General features: G+C 39.8%; 1 protein-coding gene across 3 annotated transcripts in view; it reads right to left on the reverse strand.

Annotated features, from left to right (window-relative positions):
- Positions 1-7,084: 7,084 nt before the first annotated feature.
- The window catches only part of atp9b (ATPase phospholipid transporting 9B), a 321,211-nt gene continuing 303,954 nt past the window's right edge, over positions 7,085-24,341 (reverse strand). For all 3 annotated transcript variants that reach the window (XM_059972582.1, XM_059972575.1, XM_059972567.1), the window contains 3 exons: positions 17,873-17,930; positions 15,735-15,938; positions 7,085-9,111 (listed from right to left, as the gene is read on the reverse strand). In XM_059972582.1, the coding sequence (XP_059828565.1) occupies positions 8,975-9,111; positions 15,735-15,938; positions 17,873-17,930 (399 nt within the window). In that variant the 3' untranslated portion in view covers positions 7,085-8,974. The remainder of the gene's footprint in view (positions 9,112-15,734; positions 15,939-17,872; positions 17,931-24,341) is intronic.

Raw genomic sequence — 24,341 nt, forward strand, 5'->3', positions numbered from 1 at the left:
ATCCTAATCCTGACCTTAGGAGCTGTCTATGTGAAGTTTGCATGCTTTCCCAATGACTGCATGGTGCTCTGGTTTCCTCCCACATGCACGTTGGTAGGCTAATTAGATGCTGCCTAGCAGCAGTATTGGGTGGAGTTGAGGATCAGAGGTTCAAAGGCTTCGAGGGCCTTGGGTATGTATGCTTTGTACTTTGGCTGGCGATTGTTGAGCCCAGGGTAATTGCCCAGAGTCAGCATTGTTGGATCATGGTTGCTGTGCTTTGCTGGATGCTGACCTTGTCCAGGGCTGCACATCAAATCATCCCCTGAGTAACTGGAGACACTTTAATGTTCCCTGATACCGGGAAATAGTTCACATAAAAAGGAATCATGCTTGGAACTGACTATCAGATGAGGTATTGCAGGCAAATAACTTGGAAGTAATCCAGAAGTAGTTTAGCTTTGTGAAAACTGGCAGCATTGTTTCCTTTGAAACAAAAGTGATGACATTTCAGAAGTACCTCATTGCTTGCAACTTCTTCTGCCTGATCTTAAACCACAGAAGGCACAATACAAGTCTTCAACTTTTCAACATTGTTAATGATCTACATTCCCACAGTGCCATTCCTGACTTCGGGGGAATTCCAACTTACACCCAATTTCAATATATATTTCTTGTAAGGAAAGCATATATCTCATTCCAATCTCTTCTCTCACCAGGTAATGCATGTCAATATTCTGATAGCATTTTCAACATGGACGTACTGCTTCATTTTCATAATATTACTCTGTTTCAGTATCTTGAAGAGTAAATAGAAAGTAGTGAGGTTGGGTCCTAGGTAAGCCCCTAATCAGCGAACAACTTGAATCAAATCTCAATTTTCAATTTTTTGTTCCACGAGTAATTCAATCGTTTAGAGTGAAGATATCCTTCTCAGTACAGGGTTAAATTGGTAAATTTGTTTGTTATCATCTCATGAACTGAGGTACAGTGAAAATCCTTGTTTTGCATGACATCAATCCAGGTTATTTCATTACAACAGTCTGCTGAAGTAGTAAAGGTTCAAAGGTTCATTTATTAATCAATGTATGCAGTATACAACTCTGAGTTTCGTCTTCTCAAGATAGCCACGAAACAGAAAACCATGGAAGAGTTCAAAGAGAAACAACAAACCCACCCCTGCACAAAAAGCAATGGCAACACGATCAACAATCCTGCAAAACTCCCCTCACAAAAACATCAATCCCCCCCCCTGAACCCCCATCCACCACACAAAAAAATTAACAAGAAAGAATGGGCAAAAACACAGAATATAAAAACCATTAGACGTCAAAAGTCCACAGACCAAATCCATTAATACAGAAGCTCAGTAACATCCTTTAACATCATCAAAAGAGAGGCCTACCCCCCGGGGCACAAAGAGCTGCTACACAGGCTTCTTCTCCTGCAGCAGAGGGATCCATCAGCCATCAAAAGGCAGGTACGTCGGTTCTAAACCTTTCCTCACCTTCCACACTCACCTCGATGTTTCAACCTTCTTCAACACTTTAATCAGCGAATAATAGACATTTTCATCAGTGAAATGGAGCTCAACATCAGCTCGTGCCCTGTCTCAAGGCTACTTCGCCTCAAGGCCTTGAGGGTTTGAGCTCACACTGCTTGGAGACAGCTAAGTGCTGGATCACTCAATTGATATCCAAACTGTTTATCACAGACTCTAGCAGTTCTGGAAACACATTTAAGATGAAAAACAGATGTAACAGAAGTGAAATAAGCAGTTCTGTGGTCTCTCTGGAAGATGTCAACTGAAGGAGCGGTATACGCAGGCCCCATCTTGACTGACTATAATGTGATGGAAGTATAATGGAAAACAATAACAGAATCTAGAATAGAGTGTTATAGTTATACAGAAGGTGCAATCTAGACAGGCATTAAGGTGCAAGACCACAACAAGGTAGATTATGAGTTCAAGGGTCTATTTTATTATACTAGGGGGTCATTCAATTATCCCATAACAGCAGAATAGAAGCTGTCTTTGAGTTTGGTTAATGCTTTCAAGCTTTTGTACCTTCTGCTTGATGGGAGTGGGAAAGAGGGAGAATATGTGGGTGGGATTTTTGATTATGTTGGTTGCTTTACTGAGGCAACCAGAAGTGCAGACAGAATCCACAGAAGACTGGTTTCCATGATGTACTGAGCTGTGACAATTAGTCTGCTGAAGTACTTTCTTAAGGCAGAGAAGGAAATGTAGCAGAAGGGAGCATCTTCTCAGAGCCATCACAACTGTTATAATTTTAATTGAAGACCACAGGAGACCAAATGGCTGTACAACTCAAATTCAGCTTTGCACCTCAAATTCCACAAATGTTTGCTTGCAAAGCATGCAATGCTAGAAAGACCTTTCCAATTACCCAACATTCTTGATAACTTAGCAAGCAATATGATGTCACTGTAACATTGACCACTTTTTGAAAGCAACGTATTGCCTGGGCTACTGTATTCATCAAAGGCACCATGGAAGTGTAAATTCGTCTTTTCTTTTAGGATGAACATTCTCAAAATCTGCATCAATTATAATCAACTTGTTGGAATTGTGAGAAAACTCCACAAAAAACTCAACTGGATCCCTGAAATGAGCAGACATATTCTATACCTAAGAATTTAAACCAAGTGGGCATCATTGTGACTCGAGATGATCAAAATGCATTAAGAGTGAAGGATTAATGTAGGATACAGTCTCCACCAAATTTATTCAATTATGTTGCCCTCAAAAACAGCAATGAACATTTGGCTGATGACCCAACTGGTGCTCATGAAATCTCTGTTCACTAGAACAGAAATACTCTTTCTCCCTTCACAGATACTTCCTGTCCTACTGAATACTTGCAGCATTGTCTGATTCTATTTCAGATTTCCAGGATATACAGATTTTGCTACTTCTTTAGGGAACTTGGGAGTCATGGCATTCAGTGCAAAGTTTGGAGACTTTCTTTACATCTTAACTGAAAATTTTAAACTTTCTCCCACTCACAGCATATGCTTGTTCAGTCAACTTCAGCCCATGAGTATTTGATTGTTAAAGAAGGGTATCAGAAAAGCAGGTGGATAAAGTCAGAACTGATTGTCCATGATTTCAGTGTACTGTTGTGCAGATTTGAGGGGAAGCTGGAGATCATGTGGTAAATTTCCACTCAATAAAAAACTTAGCTGGGGAGCAAAATATAGTACTTCTAATGAGATACCTTCTCAAACTAATTTTCTCTGAGTATATTTGGTTCTAAACCCCCAAGGTTTTTACATGTTTCACCTGAAACCAGAAAACCCTGTCTACACTTTAAGACCCACTTCACATTGATAACACTGGATGGAGTTAACAATGGGACTGTGGGGCAAATTTTGACAATGAACAAATCTTTGAGTAGTGAATTAACTCACAGGTAGCCATGAAGCAAACAATAGTTTTATGATGGAATGGAAGCAAAAACAACTTGGACACTGCCCCACAGGCTAGAACATGCCTTTTGATGAGACTACCTGGCAGATTTCATCTTATAATGATCAAAAATTAATTCCTCCCTCTTCAAAGAATTTATTTACTATATTGTAAGATAAAGGTCAGTGGATGAAGTGGTAACCTGAAATAATTTCAATGTTTTCCACATCGTCAGCATGTCCTGGGTAAGGGTTATTATTCCTTCCAAATGAAATATTGTGTTACTTTGACTATCCAGTGCCAACATTAATACCCTGCAGTCAGTTGTCTATAGATAGCTCTGAACTGATGGCTCTTGTACTCCATTAGCAATCTCCATTTTTCACAATCATAATTGAACGGAATGTTGAATTCAGTGCCAAACCAAAGGGAATATTCCTGCCATGTATAATGGTCTCCAGCCAGAATTTTGGCACAAGTCCTGGAGAAATAGTGCATGGCTAGTTAAGCAAATTTTCTACCTGATGTGCAGCGGAATATTTGGAAACTTCTTGAGCAACGTCTATCTCTGTGGTAATGGATTATGAATCTGGGAACCTTACATGGACCTAACTGAAATAACCAAAATTCAATTGACATCTGATTCTTGTTGTAGAAGGGGAACTTAATCTCATCAATTTGGGCTATGCTCGAGGCAAGGTTCTGTGAGTGAAAAGGCAGTGACGAATGTACTATGACACATAGTCAATACCCACCAGTTTTTACAATTGATGATGTTGTTTATGGCTTTGGGCCCAGGATTATTGCTGCAATTACTTGTTATTTAAGATGGAATGAGACTTTGTAAATTATGTTCACCTTCAGTGGGGTACATACATATATATGTGGAACTCAGCAACAGCGAACTTGTTGGAAAGCGACTACTTCCACTCTACAGGATTAAAGGTACTGTACAGGAGAAAATGCCAAATTCTGCCATTCAAGTGAAAAGAGTTATCTAAAGCTTTGAATGTTTGAGCTACAATCAAGTGTTCAATAATGACAACATAATATAATTATCTTCAGAAGTATATGTATTTTAATTTGCTAAATATTCTTTATTTGCAAGCACCATATCTTTCATGCAGACACAAGACTGCAGATGCTGGAATCCAGAGCACAAGTATTCTGCTGGAGAAATTAAGTGGGTTCAGGTAAATCAGGTCCCGATACAAGGTTTCAATTTACAGTATCAAAAATTATTTTCCTCCCAGATACTACACGACCCACAGTTCCTCCAGTAGACAGTTTGCTGCATTACATCTTATGATGTTATGAATCACAATGACAACAATGAATGTGGTTTTAGAACTGTTGCGTCACAGTTTATATAGTTAACTGTGTATAACATTAGCTTTCAGTTTTATTTAGGCATAGCTTCTACTTATGTGAAATAGAAACTTACAGCTAGCTATCATTGTGTGCAGATTTTCTCTCCCCAATGACACTGATCTGCCGGGCATTGATCACTTTGTAACTACGTTTTCGTTCTCTAACTTTCCAGGATTAACTTTTCCACTAAATAGTTCCATTTAAAGCTTTATCATCATAGAAATTTTCACCTCCTATCAGGGAAATACTTTAAAATCTATCAAACAATCTACTGCCCCTTTAGAACAAACATTTCTATTTTCCAGATCTGACAAAGGATCTTCAAAACAGTGATCCCACTTGGAGGACTGTGTTCAGTTCTGGTCACCTCACTACAGGAAGGATGTAGATACAAAAGAGAGAATGCAGAGGAGATTTAGGAGGATGTTGCCTGATTGGGGAACATGCCTTATGAGAACAGGTTGAGTGAACTTGGCCTTTTCTCTTTGGAGCAACGGAGGATGAGAGGTGACCTGATAGAGGAGTATAAGATGATGAGGGGCCTTGACTGTTTGGATAGCCAGAGGCTTTTTCCTGGGGCTAAAATTGTTAATATGAGGGGCATAGTTTTAAGATGATTGGAAAAAGGTACCAAGGGGATGTCGGGGTAAGTTTTTCACACAGAAAGTGGGGGGTGCATGGAATGCACTGCTGGCTGCAATGGTGGGAACGGATGCAATAGGATCTTTTAAGAGCCTCTTGGATGGAGCTTAGAAAAATAGAGAGCTGTGCACTAGGGAAATTCAAGACAGTTTCTAGAGTAGGTTACATGGTCAGCACAACATTGTGGGCTGAAGGACCTGTAATATGCTGTAGATTTCTTTGCTCATCAATCAACATGTTGTAAAAGAAAGGACAATTCAGATTTGTTCTGGGAAGGACTTTAAGCTAGTTGTTAAAAATAAACTGTTTCAGGGACTCAGTGGTTGAGCAGCATATGTGGGGAAAGAAGAACTGTCAATGTTTTGGTTTGGGATCCTGCATCAGGGCTGAGAATGGAGAGGGAAGATAGCTCGTGTAAGAAGAGAGGGAGAAGGGTGTGACAAGGAAGGGGCAAGTAGGTGAATGGTGGCTTGAGGAGGGTTGAATGATATAGGCAAATAGAGCCAGGTGGAGGGAAGAAGTTGGTGTTGGGAGAGGGCTGAAATTGGGAGAGAGGCAGGGGTCTCATTAGTGGACGCAGGCCAAAAAAGACAATTAAGAGTCTTCAATGCTTCTAGATTAAGAAAAAGATTAACCTAGTCTCTAAACAGACATGACTGTACAACTAAGTACAGCAATCTTTAAACTGGCTGTTAGTTGAGTTTCAGGTGATGAGTCAGTATCCAGGGCACGTATTTTCTCACTGCTATCATTGAATAGGAGGTACAGTAGCCTTGAGCTCCACATCCACACTACTGGCTTCAACAATAGTTACTTCCTTTCACTCATTCGTTTCTTGAACTAACCAGCAAAACCTGAATTACTACAGTTCAGCAAAACTATGAGAACTTGGTCCAATCTTCTAATTGTGTTTTCCTATTTAAAAAAAAACTGCGTACAATTTTTCTTGTGAATGCTACTTGTATGATGCTATGTACCTGTGATACTGCTGCAAGTTTTTTCAATGCACCTGGGCATATGACAATAAACTTGACTTTGACTTTTACAAAATCCAGTAGCAACTGATCTCTCTCAGTTAGTAGGAAAGGACAAGCAGTGGTGTTGCTCGTACTGATCATAATTAATTCTACAATGAGTCTATCCATATGCCATTGTGAGTAGGGTGTAGAAGAGATCAAAATGCGTCAACAAATCAGGAGGGAGAAGAGTTTTAAGAACAGTCATGAAAAATTGAAAGCATTGGGTGAATGGAGAGGATGAGAGATGGGCAAAGCTTGGAATTAACTTGCTTTGGGAGATTATATATACCCTTTGACATTCACTTCATTATTGTCGGAATAATCAACTTAGGGGAAAAAGCTGTTAGAATTGATTTGGGCTACATAATTATTCATAAAACTAAATAATTTATTTGCAAATACAGATATTTAGCTTAATGCACTCACCTTGAATTTAAGATTTCTTAAGCAACAAATGCATTTAAATATCAAACTAAATTTGTCATTCAACACCCAAATAGACAATTTCTTGTTACAAAACAAAGAAAATTTTAAATTGCAATATGTCAAAATGATCAGACAATATATTTAAATAAACCCATAGTGATGCTTGATTTTATCACATCAAAAGTTCCAAAAAAAAAAGAGAAAAGACATCTGTGAAAATGTAAATTCATTTTATTGTGCAGAGGGAACTCCAGTTAGAGTTAACAATACAGTAAAATCTGAATATAGTCACCTTCACCATTAAAATCTAATGATTCCTTAAAATGGTTGAATCTAGTAATGTCCAGTGACACTCAATGGTGGCTCAACCACAGTTTGAAAACAATTACCTTGATTGTGTTTGAGGGTGGTAGCTAGACCCTGATGCAGGCTCCATAAAATGTCCATTGCTATCAACAGGAGTAGTGTGGGTATTTAATCCAGATGATTGCTTAATCAAGGTGACCATGAGAGCACATTTCACTGTTACTTATTTCATACTATTACATCACAGTTGCAGTATAGAATAACAATTGGAATCTTGCACCAGGCATCCATTATTTGAAGGCTATTAACAAAAATACTATACAACATCCTTTCACTATCAGAGCAGAGTCTCAAGTACAGCCATGGAAGCTATGGACACACTTCAGCATAATCACCGTGGAACCTAAAATGTTTAATTAAAAACAATTGGCTGGAATAGCATTATAATCCAAGATCTTGTCTAATTATTCCTTTTGGACACATTACGGGATGGACACATTGATAAACCAGAACGCTGGATAAGAAAATGAATGCAAAAAATGAATTTTAATACATAATGATTACAAAAATTAATTTTCTACAAGTCAGTTACAATATAATATACTTTGTTTCACAAAACAACACAGTGTATTCTTGTATACTTTCTAAATGGAATTTTGAGAGAGTGCAATAAACTCTAAATCAGTGCTGGATCCAGGAATTTGCTGGCAAAAAACATTGTTGATCCTCTTTGTAAAAATACCACATCTTCTGCTCGACTCCGCTTTATCATATAAATGCTACAGAAATCAATCCAAGAACACAAAGCCCTGAAATAATTAGAATTATGTCCTTAATATGATTTGAAGGAAAGCTGGTTTCTTTACAGTTGTTGTTTTGGACAATGCCTATTATATAGCACAAATCCTCAGGAGACAAAAAAATCTTCCAGACTCAAGACTGTAATGGAGTCTGGCAAAGAAGAAATGAAAATTTAATGTAATTCAATAACGTATGTTCTTAGGCTATTTGTAAAAATAAGTTCTCTAGAGTGCCTCACTTAAAATTTAGGCTGTAGAATTCCTAAGGTAAACTTCCAAATACATGTATGTGGATAATACTGGAGAAGAAATAAAGGGGAGATTGACAGCAATATGCTAATAACAATGTGGTATGTTGAAGAGCCTGCTGTGCATTTCCCTGTTAGTGCATATTTGTTTCACAAAACACAGCTACAATTCAGAAGCAGGGAAATAAAGACAAGCCAATAGCAAATGCTAAAGTAGAGAGCTCTTATAAAACTCCAATAAATATATAGTGCTAATTTTCTGCTTTATGTACAATGGCATTAGTATATGAGCATTTTGTTTATACAACACCATTTGCTAACTGGTACTTCATGGACAATTCCACATCTAGTTGCAGAATTGTTTTAGAGGAACAATTAAAAACTACAATGACAATTTTCAACAAAAGTATATTTGAGTGTATACATAAATTAGCAAGAAAAAAGGGGAAGGGAATAAAAAAAAATACAAAGGCAAGTTATATCCATTTTCTCCCTGACTCCATCAGTAGTCTGAAATATCTGAAGGCATTCCTTCATTTCAAAAGTTGCTTTGCAGTACCTGTTATTCAGAAGTGCTCTCAGTTTCTTTTAATGCTCTGCACACTGTGTGCTTCATTGCTATTTTTGGCTGTTTGGTCAACAGACCATTTTCACAAGATTTAAGATTCCCTGTGAAGTGTTCATAGGGATGATTCGATCCATCCGCAGCAATGGCAAAAGTGCTACTTATTGAGCAAAAAAAAATCTGCATTATGAGGTAAGTTTGGAGTAACTGGGCGGAGAGAATTTGCGCTTCAAGTACTTGAGAATATAAAGTGGAAGACAACTGACAAGGGTAATCGTTGACACTTTCCACAGGAAGGTCACAGTGGTGATAAAGGCGACATCTGTAAAAGCAGAGATTTATTGTGTTATAAACCATACAATACTCAAACACAATCCTAAGTAGGAACAAAAGACATATTTTACAACCAAAATTTCTTTTATATTAACACTGATTAAAATAACTGCGAAAATATTTTCAGAAAGTAACTAAAACCTATATTTCAGGTTCCTTTGTAAGGAAGTATCCATAGGAAAGACACAACCCTGAAGAGAGATGGCATTCCTCATACTCTTGATCACATGAAATGTCATGTGCTACTAATGAGCAGACAGACCAATCACCTCAGCAAAGCTTCCCTCCCACAACCACCCTGAACTGATTGCTGCTAACCTCTGACCTGGAGGTTTGGTCACCACACTACTTAGCTGCATGCCTGAAAGTAATAGGGAAACCATGATGATCGGCACAGTGATTAAAGGCCTTTTATGAGTAAACTGTGGGCCAAAGCAAATCTAGTTGGATATGGGAAGAGCTGCTCTGAGGCAGCCAAGGGAAAAAAAAGGCTAACTGTGTACTAAGTACAGTAGATGAGCTTGAAAATCTTCCTCAATCCCAGGATATTCCTGAGCAATCCAGGAGAGCTGCAATCCTAGCAAAGTGGAAATGATTTGAAAAATACTTGTCTGTTTTCCAAGAGAAGAAACACATAACATGCAATCAACATTTATTCTCTAGGTAAACAACTGGTTCAGTGAGTGCCCTTGAATGACAATTAATATTTAAACCAACGTTTAGAAAGATTGTTTGGACGACATATTAGCTGGACATTTATTCTCAACTCAGGTGCGAAGAGGCTATGACATCTATAAAATAAAATGCACTGGATGAGAAAGAAATATAATGATCTACGAAAATTATAGGACTACACTCAAGTCGAAGAGGAGCCAATCTTAAAATGATGACCATGGGACTATTCCACTGTATAACTTGATCACAACACTTTCACACAAATGTCAGTGATAATAAACCTGATTCTGATTACTCTTTGGGGGTAATCCTTAATACCATTGTTGGCAGTCTCCAATTTTATCTTATTTCAGCAACCCAGATGAAGGGTCTCAAACAGAAATATCAAATGGCTATCTCCTACCACAGATATTGCCTGACATGCTGCGTTCCTCCAGCATGCTGCTTTCTCCCCCTCCCAGATTCCAGCATCTGCAGTCTCATGTCTCCAATTTTACATTCATCAGACTTATCTCAAGGGGAAAAACTCCAAAGTTATTCTGATAACCCTGATTTTGCACAGCACAATCTGTCCCTCTGTTATGGACACCCCTGCATAAAAAGGTGCTTCCATTTTGTAAAATTGAGAATTTCAATGTACATATATGTTTGTTCCATTGAACAGTAGAATTAGTTTCTACCCACTCACTAATTAATTCTATTTTTAGAAAGTGTTCTTTCTTATCAGGCTTGTACTTTTCATGCCATTTATTACAGTACTGTTTTGGTACGGTTATTATAGTGTATGAGTTTTGTTTATTTTCTGTCCTACAGACAAATTCGACATAAGGATGGCAATAACAATGGGACCATGACCATGTCCAATAACCTGGGCATGGTTCCTTCCCCACACCAAGACTAAAGTCCACTAAGATGACCCATCCTAATGATCATTCCCCTACTTACTTTAACCAATTATTAATGAGGAAATACTTACTTGACCTACTACTGATTGGTTCCATTTCATAAATAATAATTCTAAATTTCTTTAGCTGAAATGATTAATTTTCCAAATGCCTGTAGTCATGATAACATTTAATGACCTTCCTGACCTGGTTGGCCACCCAATATTAAAAAGTACGGAAGTGCTGCTGGTGCATTCTACCGACCTTGAAATGTGCCAGATTTTCATGTTTGCATTTTGCTAAATTTTGTGTTTTTAGGTTCCTAAATGACTACTGTCCTGTTGCACTTACATCCATCACCATGAAGTGTTTCAAGAGGCATATTAAGACCCTGTTGCCCCCCTCACTGGACCCCCTGCAGTTTGCGTACCGTCCCAAACACTCAACAGATGACGCCATTGCCACCACCCTCCACCTGGCCCTAACCCACCTGGACAAAAAAGACACATATGTTTGGATGCTGTTCATAGACTTCAGTTCAGCATTCAACATAATCATTCCTCAGAAACTGATTGGAAAGCTGAGTCTACTGGGCCTGAATACCTCCCCCTGCAACTGGATCCTAGACTTCCTGACTGGGAGACCTCAGTCAGTCCGGATCAGAGGCAGCATCTCCAACACCATCACACTGAGCACAGGGGCTCCCCAGGGCTGCGTGCTCAGTCCACTGCTGTTCACTCTGCTGACCCACGACTGTGCTGCAACACACAGCTCGAACCATATCGTCAAGTTCACTGATGACACGACCCTGGTGGGTCTTATCAGCAAGAACGACAAGTCAGCTTACAGAGAGGAGGTGCAGCGGCTAACGGACTGGTGCAGAGCCAACAACCTGTCTCTTAATGTGAACAAAACAAAAGAGATGGTTGTTGACTTCAGAAGGGCACGGAGCGACCACTCCCCGCTGAACATCGACGGCTCCTCATAGAGATCGTAAAGAGCACCAAGTTTTTTGTTGTTCACCTGACGGAGAATCTCACCTGGTCCCTCAACACCAGCTCCATAGCAAAGAAAGCCCAGCAGCATCTCTACTTTCTGCGAAGGCTTAGGAAAGTCCATCTCCCACCCCCCATCCTCACCACATTCTACAGGGGTTGTATTGAGAGCATCCTGAGCAGCTGCATCATTGCCTGGTTCGGAAATTGCACCATCTCGGATCGCAAGACCTGCAGTGGATAGTGAGGTCAGCTGTGAAGATCATCGGGGTCCCTCTTCCCACCATCACGGACATTTACACTACACGCTGCATCCGCAAAGGAAACAGCATTATGAAGGACCCCATGCACCCCTCATACAATCTCTTCTCCCTCCTGCTGTCTGGGAAAAGGCTCAGAAGCATTCGGGCTCTCACGTCCAGACTATGCAACAGTTTCTTCCCCCAAGCTATCAGACTCCTCATTACCCAAAGCCTGGACTGACACCTTGCCCTATTGTCCTGTTTATTATTTATTGTAATGCCTGCACTGTTTTTTGTGCACTTTATGCAGTCCTCTGTAGGTCTGTAGTCTAGTGTAGTTTTCTCTGTGTTTTTTTTTTACGTAGTTCAGCTAGTTTTTGTACTGTGTCATGTAACAACATGGTCCTGAAAAATGTTGTCTCATTTTTATGGTGTACTGTACGAGCAGTTATGGTCAAAATGACAATAAAAGTGACGACTTGACTTAAGGTTGCTATAGCCGGGGGCGGGGGGGGGGGGGAGAGAGAGAGAGAAGGGGGCACTGGGGAGAATCTCCCACTACCTATTAAATACTCCCAATGGCATGTGCCTCAAATAGCCCCTGGCAACCAAGGCTCCTGGCCTTCATGTGTGGCTTAGCTACTAAGCCCGGCAGTAACATTTCTTCTGACAGGAGAAGGGGCAAAGGCGGGTTACTGGTGCCTGAAAACCATCCACTTTAGGCAGCTGGGGCTCATCAGCCATCGTCGGCAGCTTATCTAGGAGAAGGAAAACTCTGATCTCGAACCTTTCCCCCTTGTGGCTATACCAACTCATGGGGAAGGCTTCAGGAGTGCACTCTGAAGGAAAAATCCAGACCTGGAGTCCCCGAGGCATTCCTACATTGAGTTCAATGTTGATCGGCAACTCCTGTGATGCTGCTGATACCAAATTGTATCGGTCTCTGCCGTTCCTTTGGGTTCATCAGATATGTGGAGAGGGGAGCTTGCTACATGGGCAACAGCTTGCCCTCCATAGCGTACTGCCCAGGCTTGCATACCTACACAGCTAGGATGCAATATCCAAGGTCAACTCTGACTGATAAAGGCAGAGGCCTCAGATCTCATTGTTTTAATTATTATTTTCTATACAATAAAAATTAAAGACATAGAAGTTTACAGACTAATTACTGCTAAATAGCATTGGGGTTTGGTCAGAAACCAGATAGGCTGAAGGAACTGTTTCCTTGCATTACAACTATGAACCCAACCCATGTTATTGATATTTGTTTTAAGTTCATGCTAATTACGCAGGAATGCTGAAAGATATCGATGAAAGTTGACAAAAGGGCACATGGATTCTGTCCCTCTCCACTTTTTCCTTTATGTTGTGCCCACCGCTGAACAGCAATGAACTATCTTATAATGCTAGATAGCTGTCAGGACTCAAAACACCGAGGCATTGTTACTGAAGCATTACTTATTTAGAAAGCAATCATAAGGATGACAGGAACTTATATTATTTACGATTTAAGATCATTCAAAAACAGTTGATGTGGAGTATGGATAGTAACTTTTTGTAAGAAAAACAAAAAAGATCACAGTATGATCAGTCTTTGTGGGATTAGTCTTGGTGTAACTGCAAAGCATTACTGTGCTAGGTATCAAGAGATCGAGATTTAATGTCTGAATTTTACCATGAAACTTTATACCATACTGATGCATTTAAAGGTTAATATTCGAGAAGGTTTCTGCACACTTTCCCTAATGTACATCAGTAGGAAGATCCTGCTGAACACCAAAAGAACATCTGGAGTTAGGCTAGAAAAAAAAATCATCTTTCACTGTAACACACATGCAATATGCTGGAGGAAGTCAGCAGGTCAGGCAGTACTTTTGAAGAGGTATAAATAGATGTCTTTTCAGACCAAGACCCTTCATCAGGACTGAAAAGGAAGGGGGAAGATGATAGAAGACAAAGGTAGGGAAAGGGAAAGCTGTCAGGTGATAGCTGAGGCCAGGTGAGGGGGAAGGTGGGTGGGTGAGGGAGGGGTTGAAGTAAGAAGCTGAGAAGTGATGGGTGGAAGAGGTAAAAATGGCTGAAGCAGGAATCTGATAGGAGAGTGGACCATGGGAGAAAAGGAAGTTGGTGGAGGCACCAGAGGTAGGCAATGGGCAGGTGAGAAGGGCTAAGAGGGGAGCCAGAATGGGGGATGGAAAAAGGGAGATGCGGGAGCAGCAAGAAATTATCAGAATTTAGAGAAATTAATGTTCATGTTGTCAGCTTGGAAGCTTCCACTGTAATTTCAAATTGCTTAGTTTTGAGAAAAGGCAAAGCTATGAACCTGCTTAGCCTTTTTACAATGCCCCTTAGGTATTTATAGACAGGTCCTCAGGAACATGCCATTGAGATCAGCCTCCTCATTCACACCAGTAGGTTAGATATTAATATTGAAGTAGTAAAATGAATTCAATAGTGGCTGGATGGGAGATGCCAGAGAGTAGTGGCGGATAACTGTTTGTCAGGTTGGAGGCCGGTGACTAGTGGTGTACCTGAGGGATCTGTACTGGGTCCAGTGTTGTTTGTCATTTACATTAATGATCTGGATGATGGGGTGGTAAACTGGATTAGTAAGTATGCAGATGATACTAAGATAGGTGGCGTTGTGGATAATGAAGTAGGCTTTTCAAGCTTGCAGAGAGATTTAGTTAAGTTAGAAGAGTGGGCTGAAAGATGGCAGATGGAGTTTAATGCTGATAAGTGTGAGGTGCTACATTTTGGTAGGACTAATCAAAATAGGACATACATGGTAAATGGTAGGGCATTGAGGAATACAGTAGAACAGAGTGATCTAGGAATAATGGTGCATAGTTCCCTGAAGGTGGAATCTCATGTGGATAGGGTGGTGAAGAAAGATTTTGGTATGTTGGCCTTTATAAATCAGAGCATTGAATATAGGAGTTGGGATGTAACGTTAAAATTGTACAAGGGATTGGTGAGGCCAAATTTGGAGTATTGTGTACAGTTCTGGTCACCGAATTATAGGAAAGATGCCAACAAAATAGAGAGAGTGCAGAGGAGATTTACTAGAATGTGACCTGGGTTTCAGCACCTAAGTTTCAGAGAAAGGCTGAACAAGTTAGGTCTTTATTCTTTGGAGCGTAGAAGCTTGAGGGGGGACTTGATAGAGGTATTTAAAATTATGAGGGGGATAGATAGATTTGACGTGGATAGGCTTTTTCCATTTGAAAGCAGGGGAGATTCAAACAAGAGGACTTGAGTTGAGAGTTAAGGGGCAAAAGTTTAGGGGTAACACGAGGGGGAACTTCTTTACTCAGAGAGTGGCAGCTGTGTGGAACGAGCTTCCAGTAGAAGTGGTAGAGGCAGGTTTGATTTTGTCATTTAAAAAAAATTGGATAGGTATATGGACAGGAAAGGAATGGAGGGTTATGGACTAAGTGCAGGTCGGTGGGACTAGTTGAGTATAAACGTACGGCATGGACTAGAAGGGCCGAGATGGCCTGTTTCCGTGCTGTAATTGTTATATGGTTATATGTGCAGGTTACTGCTGACAGCAGTTCAAGTCCAGCATACACCACCCCATCACGTTACAACTTGATATAGAGCATAATACCTGAAATACTTTTACTCCTCTATAAAATACTTCCATGGTTAAAAACAATGCAACAAGTATACATACATACAGCAGACACAATATTACACTGGATAAACAGAAAACAAACACTGCAATTCTTATGTGCAACTGAGGCATCAGACTTGATAATGCATGATGCATTATTTTTACAAATTCAACAATGTATCTCTCAAACAACTTACCAAAATACTCATTGAGAAAAGCAAGGGAGGCCACATAGCAGCCAAGACTGAGGAACTCCCCCACAACCATCAGCCAATGCCAGGTTCGGATAGTAAGTGCAACCATCAGTAACTCAGTCAAAATCAATGCAGTGAAGGAAATTGCGACAACATGTACAAACTCTGACTCAAACAGCACCAATGCTCCATATATTAAAATGCCACCTGAAACAATAAATTAACAGTTATAATTGCTCATCTCCTGATCAAAGACAGGATGTGTGAAAATATGATTAATTAATTATATGTATAACCCTTTGAAGATTAAGGTGTATGTGTAAAATCACAGGCTATCAATGACAAATGAGGCCTATTTCACAGCGGTAGTGATAGCAACTGGGTGTTCAACACTACCAGGTGGATTAAACAGGTTAATTAGAATCTAAAAGGGAGAGTGGAACAAATGAAATAATTATTCAAATATTCAGTTTTTTGTTTAAGTCACAGGATCTAACTGGATTCTATCACTGTCAACCGTAGCAAGAATGGAATTTAAGCATAGCCTACGTAACAGATACAAAACTCACTCAGAACTAATCTGATTGCTGCATTGATAATGGGGGACAGGATTACAAAGAACACAACCCGTAAATTGCTGTCTGGGTGTTTGAGTGCCACTAAATGAGAATCAAAGTAAAGGGAAGTCAGTGCAAGGTTGTATAATGCCCATAAACAAACAGTGTGATGGATGTGACTGAAGATAGACTGGCCCCCCCATTGTTGAGGAACATGGAGATGAGTAAGCTCCAATATATTGATGGAGCATGTGGCTGATGATAGACTGGCCTCCCACTGTAGAGGAACATGGAGATGAGCGAGCTCCAATATATTGACGGAGTAGTCCATGAACTGTGAATCTGTCATGCTTAAAGAACATGCAGCATTATATTTACAAACTAAAATTTGCAAATATAACTCTAGATTCTGCAGGAAGTATTTCAAACGTCCATTTTCTAGGAATGCATTCTTTAAGAAGTAATCATTTCAGCAGATTACTGCTGATACATTAGGGATCTATGACTATATTAAAGTACTGTATGTGGGTTAATCATCTGAACATAGGGATATTTTGTAGATTTTAAATGGTTGACATACAAGAAAGGGTCTAGTAACTTCTTTTTACCTTTAATATATGCAAAGTATACATTTTTACAAAGGGTGTTTTACATTGTTCATTTCAATATCATCTTTAATAGTCTGATGATTAGATTTATTTTTCAAGTTGTCATTTCCATGTTAATGGAGTGCATTTTGGGTGGACTGACAACATCAGTCTTATTAACTTCCCCTCAAGCAAGTAAGTAAATGTTGCTCTTTCAGAAACACAAAACCCTTTGTTTCAAAGCAGTGAGATTCAAACCAGGCAGAATCCTTGGATACACAATCAGCCATTTGATTAGAAAGTGGTACTCTTTAATTTTAAAAGTAAAAGCTTTTAAAGATGCATCTTTTAGCTAAAACAAATCTGCTGGAGGAACTCAGCAGGTTAGGCAACATCATCGGAGGGAAATGGGCAGTCAATTACTTCAGATCGAGATCCTTCATCTTTCAGTCCAGTTGAAGGGTCCTGACCTGAAATATCAACTGTACATTTCCCACCACAGATGTCGCTTAACCCACTGAGCATATCCAGCAGTTTGCTTGTTGCTGCAGATTGCAGCATCTGCAGTCTCTTGTATCTTACTTAGCATATTCAAAAGGCAGGGTACAGTGATTTCCAGTTCAAGCTGCAAAGAATATAAACTCAAGAGTTTCAGCATCTACAGAATCTCTTGTGTTAACAATATGAATTCATGCTTCCCAAAGGCAACATTAACTTCAATGAAAGCCTTTGGCAACTAAGCATGTGCCTCTGCTTTCCAGAAAAATTCTGCATTGTAAACATTTTTAGTAACACAATTTAATTTTGTTATCATTAGATTAATTTAGAGAGATAGTTTCAAGTAACAAACACTAGTGGTAAAAATTGCAGTCAGCAAATGGATTGAAATGCTTTAACCCAATCAAGCATCACTAACCTGTGACTTTTTAAATATAGAACCACTTCAAAGCTTAGATGCCATAAGTTTAATTTCCAGTATGTAAAATTTGTGACCTACCTTGGTATATACTAATTAGAACCCAAATAAGGAATGTCTTGAAGGATAATGAGCGACCCTAACAAAAGAAAACCAAATTAGTTAAACATCTATGTATTCTTTTAACCATAATCTAAATTGCATCCAACTTAAGACACATTGACATTAACTCAGAAACTAGATCAGTTGCCAGGTATGGAAGTTACTAAGATCTATTTTACTAGAGCACCTTGGTTCAACCAGCAGTAAGAACATCTCTGGATGGGGAAGATATTATTATTGGTGACACCAATTTGCATCGACATTGCACCTTCAACTAAAATACCTGAAATGTTTTCCCAAAAACCTCAAACAAATATGACTTTCATCCACACAAGATGATGGGGCACCACCGTGGCGTAGTGACTAGCATGACGCAGTTACAGCACGGAGTTCAATTCTGGCGTCCTCCGTAAGCAAGTTTGTATGTTCCCTCCTTCCTATGTGCCATGGGTTTCCTCTGAGTGCTCCTGTTTCCACCCACAATCTAAAGACGTGCAGTTAGTAGGTTAATTGGTCTTTGTAAACTGTCCTGTTATTAGGTTAGGGTTAAAATTGATTGGCTGCTGGACGGCACAGCTCAGTGAGCCAGAATGGCCTGTTTTGCGCCCTCTCTCTAAATAAAAATAAATAAATAGAACGGTACATCCTCCTCTCTGTGGACCCTGCCTATACTTCTTGCTAACCCAGTAAAGCAGCCAGCATAATCAAAGACCCCACCCACCTCAGACATTTTCTTTTTCCTCTCTCAAAAGCAGAAGATACAAAAGCCTACAAATGCAAGGTCAAGGACAGCCTCTACACCTCCATTAAAAGGTTGGTTCAGTAGGATGGACTCTTGGCCTCACAATCTGTTTTGTTATGATCTTGGACTTTATTACCTTCTTGCACTGCACTTACTGCCTTGTTATCATTTTACCTTGTACTACCTCAATGCACTCTGTAATGAACTGATCTGTCTGAACAATACGCAAGACAAGCTTTTCACTGTACCTCAGTACATGTGACAATAGTATATCAACTCCAAGGGCAAATAAGCAAAAAACTTGTTCAGAAGGTAGGCTTTAGAGAGCATCTTAGAAGAGAAAGCAGAATGATGATGGTTAGGGAGACTCATGCAAAACACAATGGTACAAAGCCAAAACAGAAATTTCCTCGAGTTCAGTAAATTACTTTGCATTTATAATTCCTCCTTCCCCTTGCACCATCACCCTTTATGCCTTTTAACTCCCTTGCCTTCCACCCTCTCACAAACTTTTTGCTCCCTCTAGCTCACCCTCTTACCTCTGTACTCTTAAATTTATTTCATGTCTAACCTTTCCCAATGCCGATGAAAGGAAATAGAATTAAAATGTTAACTTTCAATCCTTTCATCACTGATGCTTCCAGCTCTAACATTACTTAGGTTTCTGATTCCCAGCAAATGCAGTACTTTGCTCTGAACTATCCATTAAGGGCTGAGTGCCAAGACTTAATTTAAGACTGACCAGTTGAATGAGTCAGAGGACTGGCAGTACCAATCAAACCTAGCCCAAAAATAACATCACTTTCTGACATAAACAGGACAAAGTAGCTCTAAATGAGAAAAAATAAAAAATTATGGCATTTTACATGCTCTTAAAAGCAGCTAATACGTTTCAAGTTATAAAAATAGATCATGCCATAGTCTTTGTTAGCACATTATTGATTTTGTCCCCATTAAAAACCAATCTACAGTGTACTTTTCAAAGTTTGAAGCGTAAAAGCAAAAAGTATGTACAGCAATCTAAAGTGTAAAGAGATAGATGGCAGTATACCAACTGAGTACAAAAATATATGATGAATCAATGGTTCAACAGTTAAGTCTATTCAAGGCTGAGATAGATTTTTTTAAAACCAGAGTGGAATTAATGGGTGTGGGGATCAGACAGGAAACTAGAATCGAGATGTTATCTTACTGAATGGTGGAGCATTCTGAGGGTGCTAGTCCTAATCAGAGTAGAGGAGTCAGAGAGTCTTACAGCACAGAAATGGGCCCTTTGGTCCAAATGGTCCACACTGACTACGATTCCCATTTAAACTATTCCTGTGTTTGGCCCATATCCTCTAAACCTCTTTTCACTCATGTACATGTCCAAGTACATTTTAAATGTTGTTAGTGTACCTGCCTCAACAACTTCCATATACTGACCATTGTCTGCCTGTGATGTTCCTATTAAATCTCGACCCTCTCAACTTAAACCTCTAGTTCTTGTTGCCTAACCCTGGGAAAAAGATCTTGCACAATGAATCTATTTTTGCTCTTCATGATTTTATATACCTCTAGGATCACCCATCATTTTCCTATACTCAAATAAAAGTCCCAACCTTGACAACATCTCTCCATAACTTTGAGTCCCAGAAACATCCACAAATTTCCTCTACGCTATTTCCACCTTGATGGCATTTTTCTTACAGCAGCACAACCAAAAGTAAACATATTTCAAATGGCCTCTCCTATGTCTTGTACAACTGCAAATTAACACTCCAACATTTATACTTAGTGCCAAAACCCTTCTTCACTACCCTGACTGCCTGCATAATCTTGTTTTTTTTAATATATACATTGAATTCTGGTTAATTGGCTCATTGGTTAATCGGGGCATCCAATTATTTGGGATAATTCTTAAAGAACAAAATCAAGTCGAGTAAATTGCTGGGATTCTCTTTGTTTACTTGGGACACTATTCTGCTTAATTGGGGCAGGACACTGTTGCCAAACATTTTCTAACTAGAATCAATGGTGTGCATGTCGTATGGCCGTTAGACACTGCACCCTGGTTAGAGTGAAGAGTTTTTAAATAGCATCACTTACATATCTGTCTTTAAAAAGCAGTATTTTTTTGTTACTGATAGTTAGTGAGAAATAAACAGTAAGCCCATTCAGAACTGTTTTGCTCACTATAGTTTCAAGTATTTAGGCTTGGAGATGCCAGAAACAGCCGGGAGTGGAAATAAATGATTTTACTACTTCAACAAGATAGGAATTACGAAGAATTTAAGGGTATCGACAATCTTCTTGAATGTTACGATTAAAATGAAGATTTGCAGGATGCGATAATTATTCTTCCTAGGTGCCTGCACCACGCAGCATAGAGCTACAATGCCAGCAATCAGCATGAGCTAAAGAAATGTAGCTATGATCTATGCAAAGTCATCAAGGCAAATCAGAAATAAGATTCAGACTCAAATTTCCACAAATACACGCAGCTTATGGCAGGGTCTGCACAGCATCACAGACATCAAAGCTAAACGCAGTGGAGTTTCTAACATTGCTGCCTCTCTCCCATCGAGCTAAATCTTTCTTACGCTCGATTCGATGTCGCCAATACAGGGCCCCAGAGGAGACCTGCAGATGATACGACCGGCAGCTTGGTCATCTCTGAGGCCGAAGCACACAGGTTTTCTGAGTGGATAGTCACAAGGACACGGCTCCAGATAACATCACAGGGCGAGTACTCAGGATGTGTGCAACAGGTGTGCTTACAGACATTTTTAATCTCTCCCAGTGTAAAGTGCCCTCATGCTTCAAAACATCCATCATTGTCTCTATTCCTAAAAAAACCAAGGTAAAATGTCTGAACGACTGGCATCCTATTGCACTCACCTAATAATGAGCAAATGCTTTGAAAGGCTAGTCAAGGACCACATCTGTAGCATGCTCCCACCCACACTGGATCCCCTACAATTTGCCTACTGACACAAAGGATCAACACATGATGCAATCGCTACAGCTCTACATACTGTCCTTACACATCTGGAGAAGAGGGATGCTTATGTGAGAATGCTGTTCTTGGACTACAGTTCAGCATTCAACACAACAATTCCCTCCAGGTTCAACAAGAAGCTTAGAGACCTCGGCCTTCACCCTGCCTTGTGTAGCTGGATCCTGGACTTCCTGTCAGATCGCTAACAGGTAGTAACAGTGGCTCCCTCACCTCTGACCCTCAACACAGGTGCCCCTCAGGGATGTGTTTTAAGCCCCCTCCTTTACTCTGTGTATACCCATGTCACCATCCGCAGCTCCAATCTGCTAATGACACTACACTGATTGGCATAATTTCAAACAATAATGAGACAGCTTATGGAGAAGAAGTCATCAACCTGTCATAGTTGTGTAAGGAAAACAACCTCTCCCTCAATGTCGCAAAAACAAAGGAGCTGGATGTGGAATGGAGAAGGAATGGAGACAGGCTAACCCCTATTAACATCAATGGATCTGGGGTTGAGAGGGTGAACGGCTTTAAGTTCCTCGGTATAAACATCACCAACGATTTCATGTGATCTGTACATGCCAGCTGAGTGGTGAAAAAGGCACAACAGCGCCTCTTTCACTTCAGACAGTTGAGTAAGTTTGGTATGGGCCCCCAAATTCTATGAATTTTCTACAGGGGCACAATTGAGAGCATCCTGACTGGCTGTATCACTGCCTGTGATGGCAACTGTACTTTCCTCAAACGCAGGACTCTACAGAGAGTGGTGTGGACAGACCATTGCATCTGTAGATGTGAACTTCCCTATTCAGGACATTTACAGTGACAGGTGTGTAAAAAGGGCCGGAAGGATCATTGGAGACCCGAGTGACCCCAACCATAAACTGTTCCAGCTGCTACCATCTGGGAAACAGTACCGCAACATAAAAGCCAGGCCCATCAGGCTCCAGGACAGCTTCCTCAACCGGGTCATCAGACGGCTGAATTTCAGGCTGACGCAACTGTATTTCTATGTTATATTGACTATCCTGCTATACATATTACTATAAATTATAAAATTGCACATTTAGACAGAGACGTAACATAAAGATTTTTCCCTCTTTATGTACATGAAGGATGTAAGTAATAAAGTCAATTCAATTCACTGATTTTGCTCATTTACAGTCAATCAAAAGAATATGTCAATGTACAGTGAATGAATTCCTCCATCGATAACTATTAGGAGCGAGAACTGTTTTATAGTACTACAGTAGGTTTGATAGTGTTCTAATTTGTTCTGTATTTCATTTAAATACATGATTTGTTGCTCAGTTAAAATGGTAGTTTGTCTTTTTATATTTTTTAACTATCTCCATGAACTTCGGCCAACTGAGGTTGCCACTTAATTGGGCCAAAACGTACTGGTCTTGATGTCTCCCAATTAACCAGAATCCGCTGTACACTTAAGTTCTGTGTACGAGGGGAAACAACGTTAACTACATTTTAAATTCACTGTAGAAACTATTTTTTTCTAAGTCTTAAATATGGTCCATTACTGCCAAATGTCTGCAAAGGAATTTTTCACCAAGCAATTAGAAAAGAGAACAGTACAGCATTGGACAGGCCATTCAGCCTATTATGTTATGTCAATTTACAGTAAGTGTCCTCCTCCTGTTTAACATCCTTATCCTTCCATCCCCTTCATATTCATCTGTCTACCTAAAGGCATCTTAAATGCCACCAAACTGTCTGAGTGCCCAACCAGCTTAATTCCAGGCATCTACCACTCGGTACAAAAAACTTGCCCCTCAAATTTCCCCCTCTCATATTTGACACTTGTATCCTGGTTTTTGAGTGTTTACCCTAATTGTACCTCTCAAATTTTTAAAAACCTCGATCATGTTTCCCCTCAGTTTCAAAGGAGAACAACCTAAGTTTGTCCAATCTGTCCTTATAGCATGATAGCATGTACTCTCTAATGCAGGCAACATCCTGGTAAACTTCAGCAGCTTTTTCCACACCCTTCCTATAAACTGTGTGTAGATCAAGTGCATTCTCACTAAAGCTTTATACAGAGACAGCACGACTTCCTTACTCTTGTACTCAGCACTCCTACCAATGAAGACAAGCCTTCATGTTTATGCCTTTTTTAAACTATCTTATCATTATAGCCACTTTCAAAGAACTATGGAACTGGACCCCTGATCCCTCTATAACTATGTTATTAACTGTATATTTTCTTCTTCCATTTCACCTCTCAAAGTGCATCTTTTAACACTGGCCTAGATTAAACTCCATCTGCCACCTCTCTGCCCATATCTGTAAATGATTCATATCCCACTGTATTCTTTGGCAGTCCACCAATCTTGGTGTCATTTGCAAATTTGCTACTTATCTAGATTTTAATTCAAATCATTGATATATCTCACAAACTAAGAGGTCTCAGCACTGACCCTTGCAGAACACCATCCATCTTCTATGAGCAAGTCAGTTCTGAATCCAAACTAGAAATATACCACAGATCACATGCATCTCCTGACCCTAATTCTAATCCAGCTGAACACGAGAAGTCTTATTAAATGCCTTACTGAAGTCCATGTAGATAATGCCCATTTAGTCTCATCAAGCTCCTTTGGCACGTCATCAAAATCTCAGTCAAGTTTCTAAGGCATGATCTGCCCCACATAAAGCTACGCTGATTGTTCTGAACAGACTACATATTTCCAAATGTGCATGAATCA

This window comes from Hypanus sabinus, chromosome 1 (assembly GCF_030144855.1).
Source record: "Hypanus sabinus isolate sHypSab1 chromosome 1, sHypSab1.hap1, whole genome shotgun sequence".
NCBI lineage: Eukaryota > Metazoa > Chordata > Chondrichthyes > Myliobatiformes > Dasyatidae > Hypanus > Hypanus sabinus.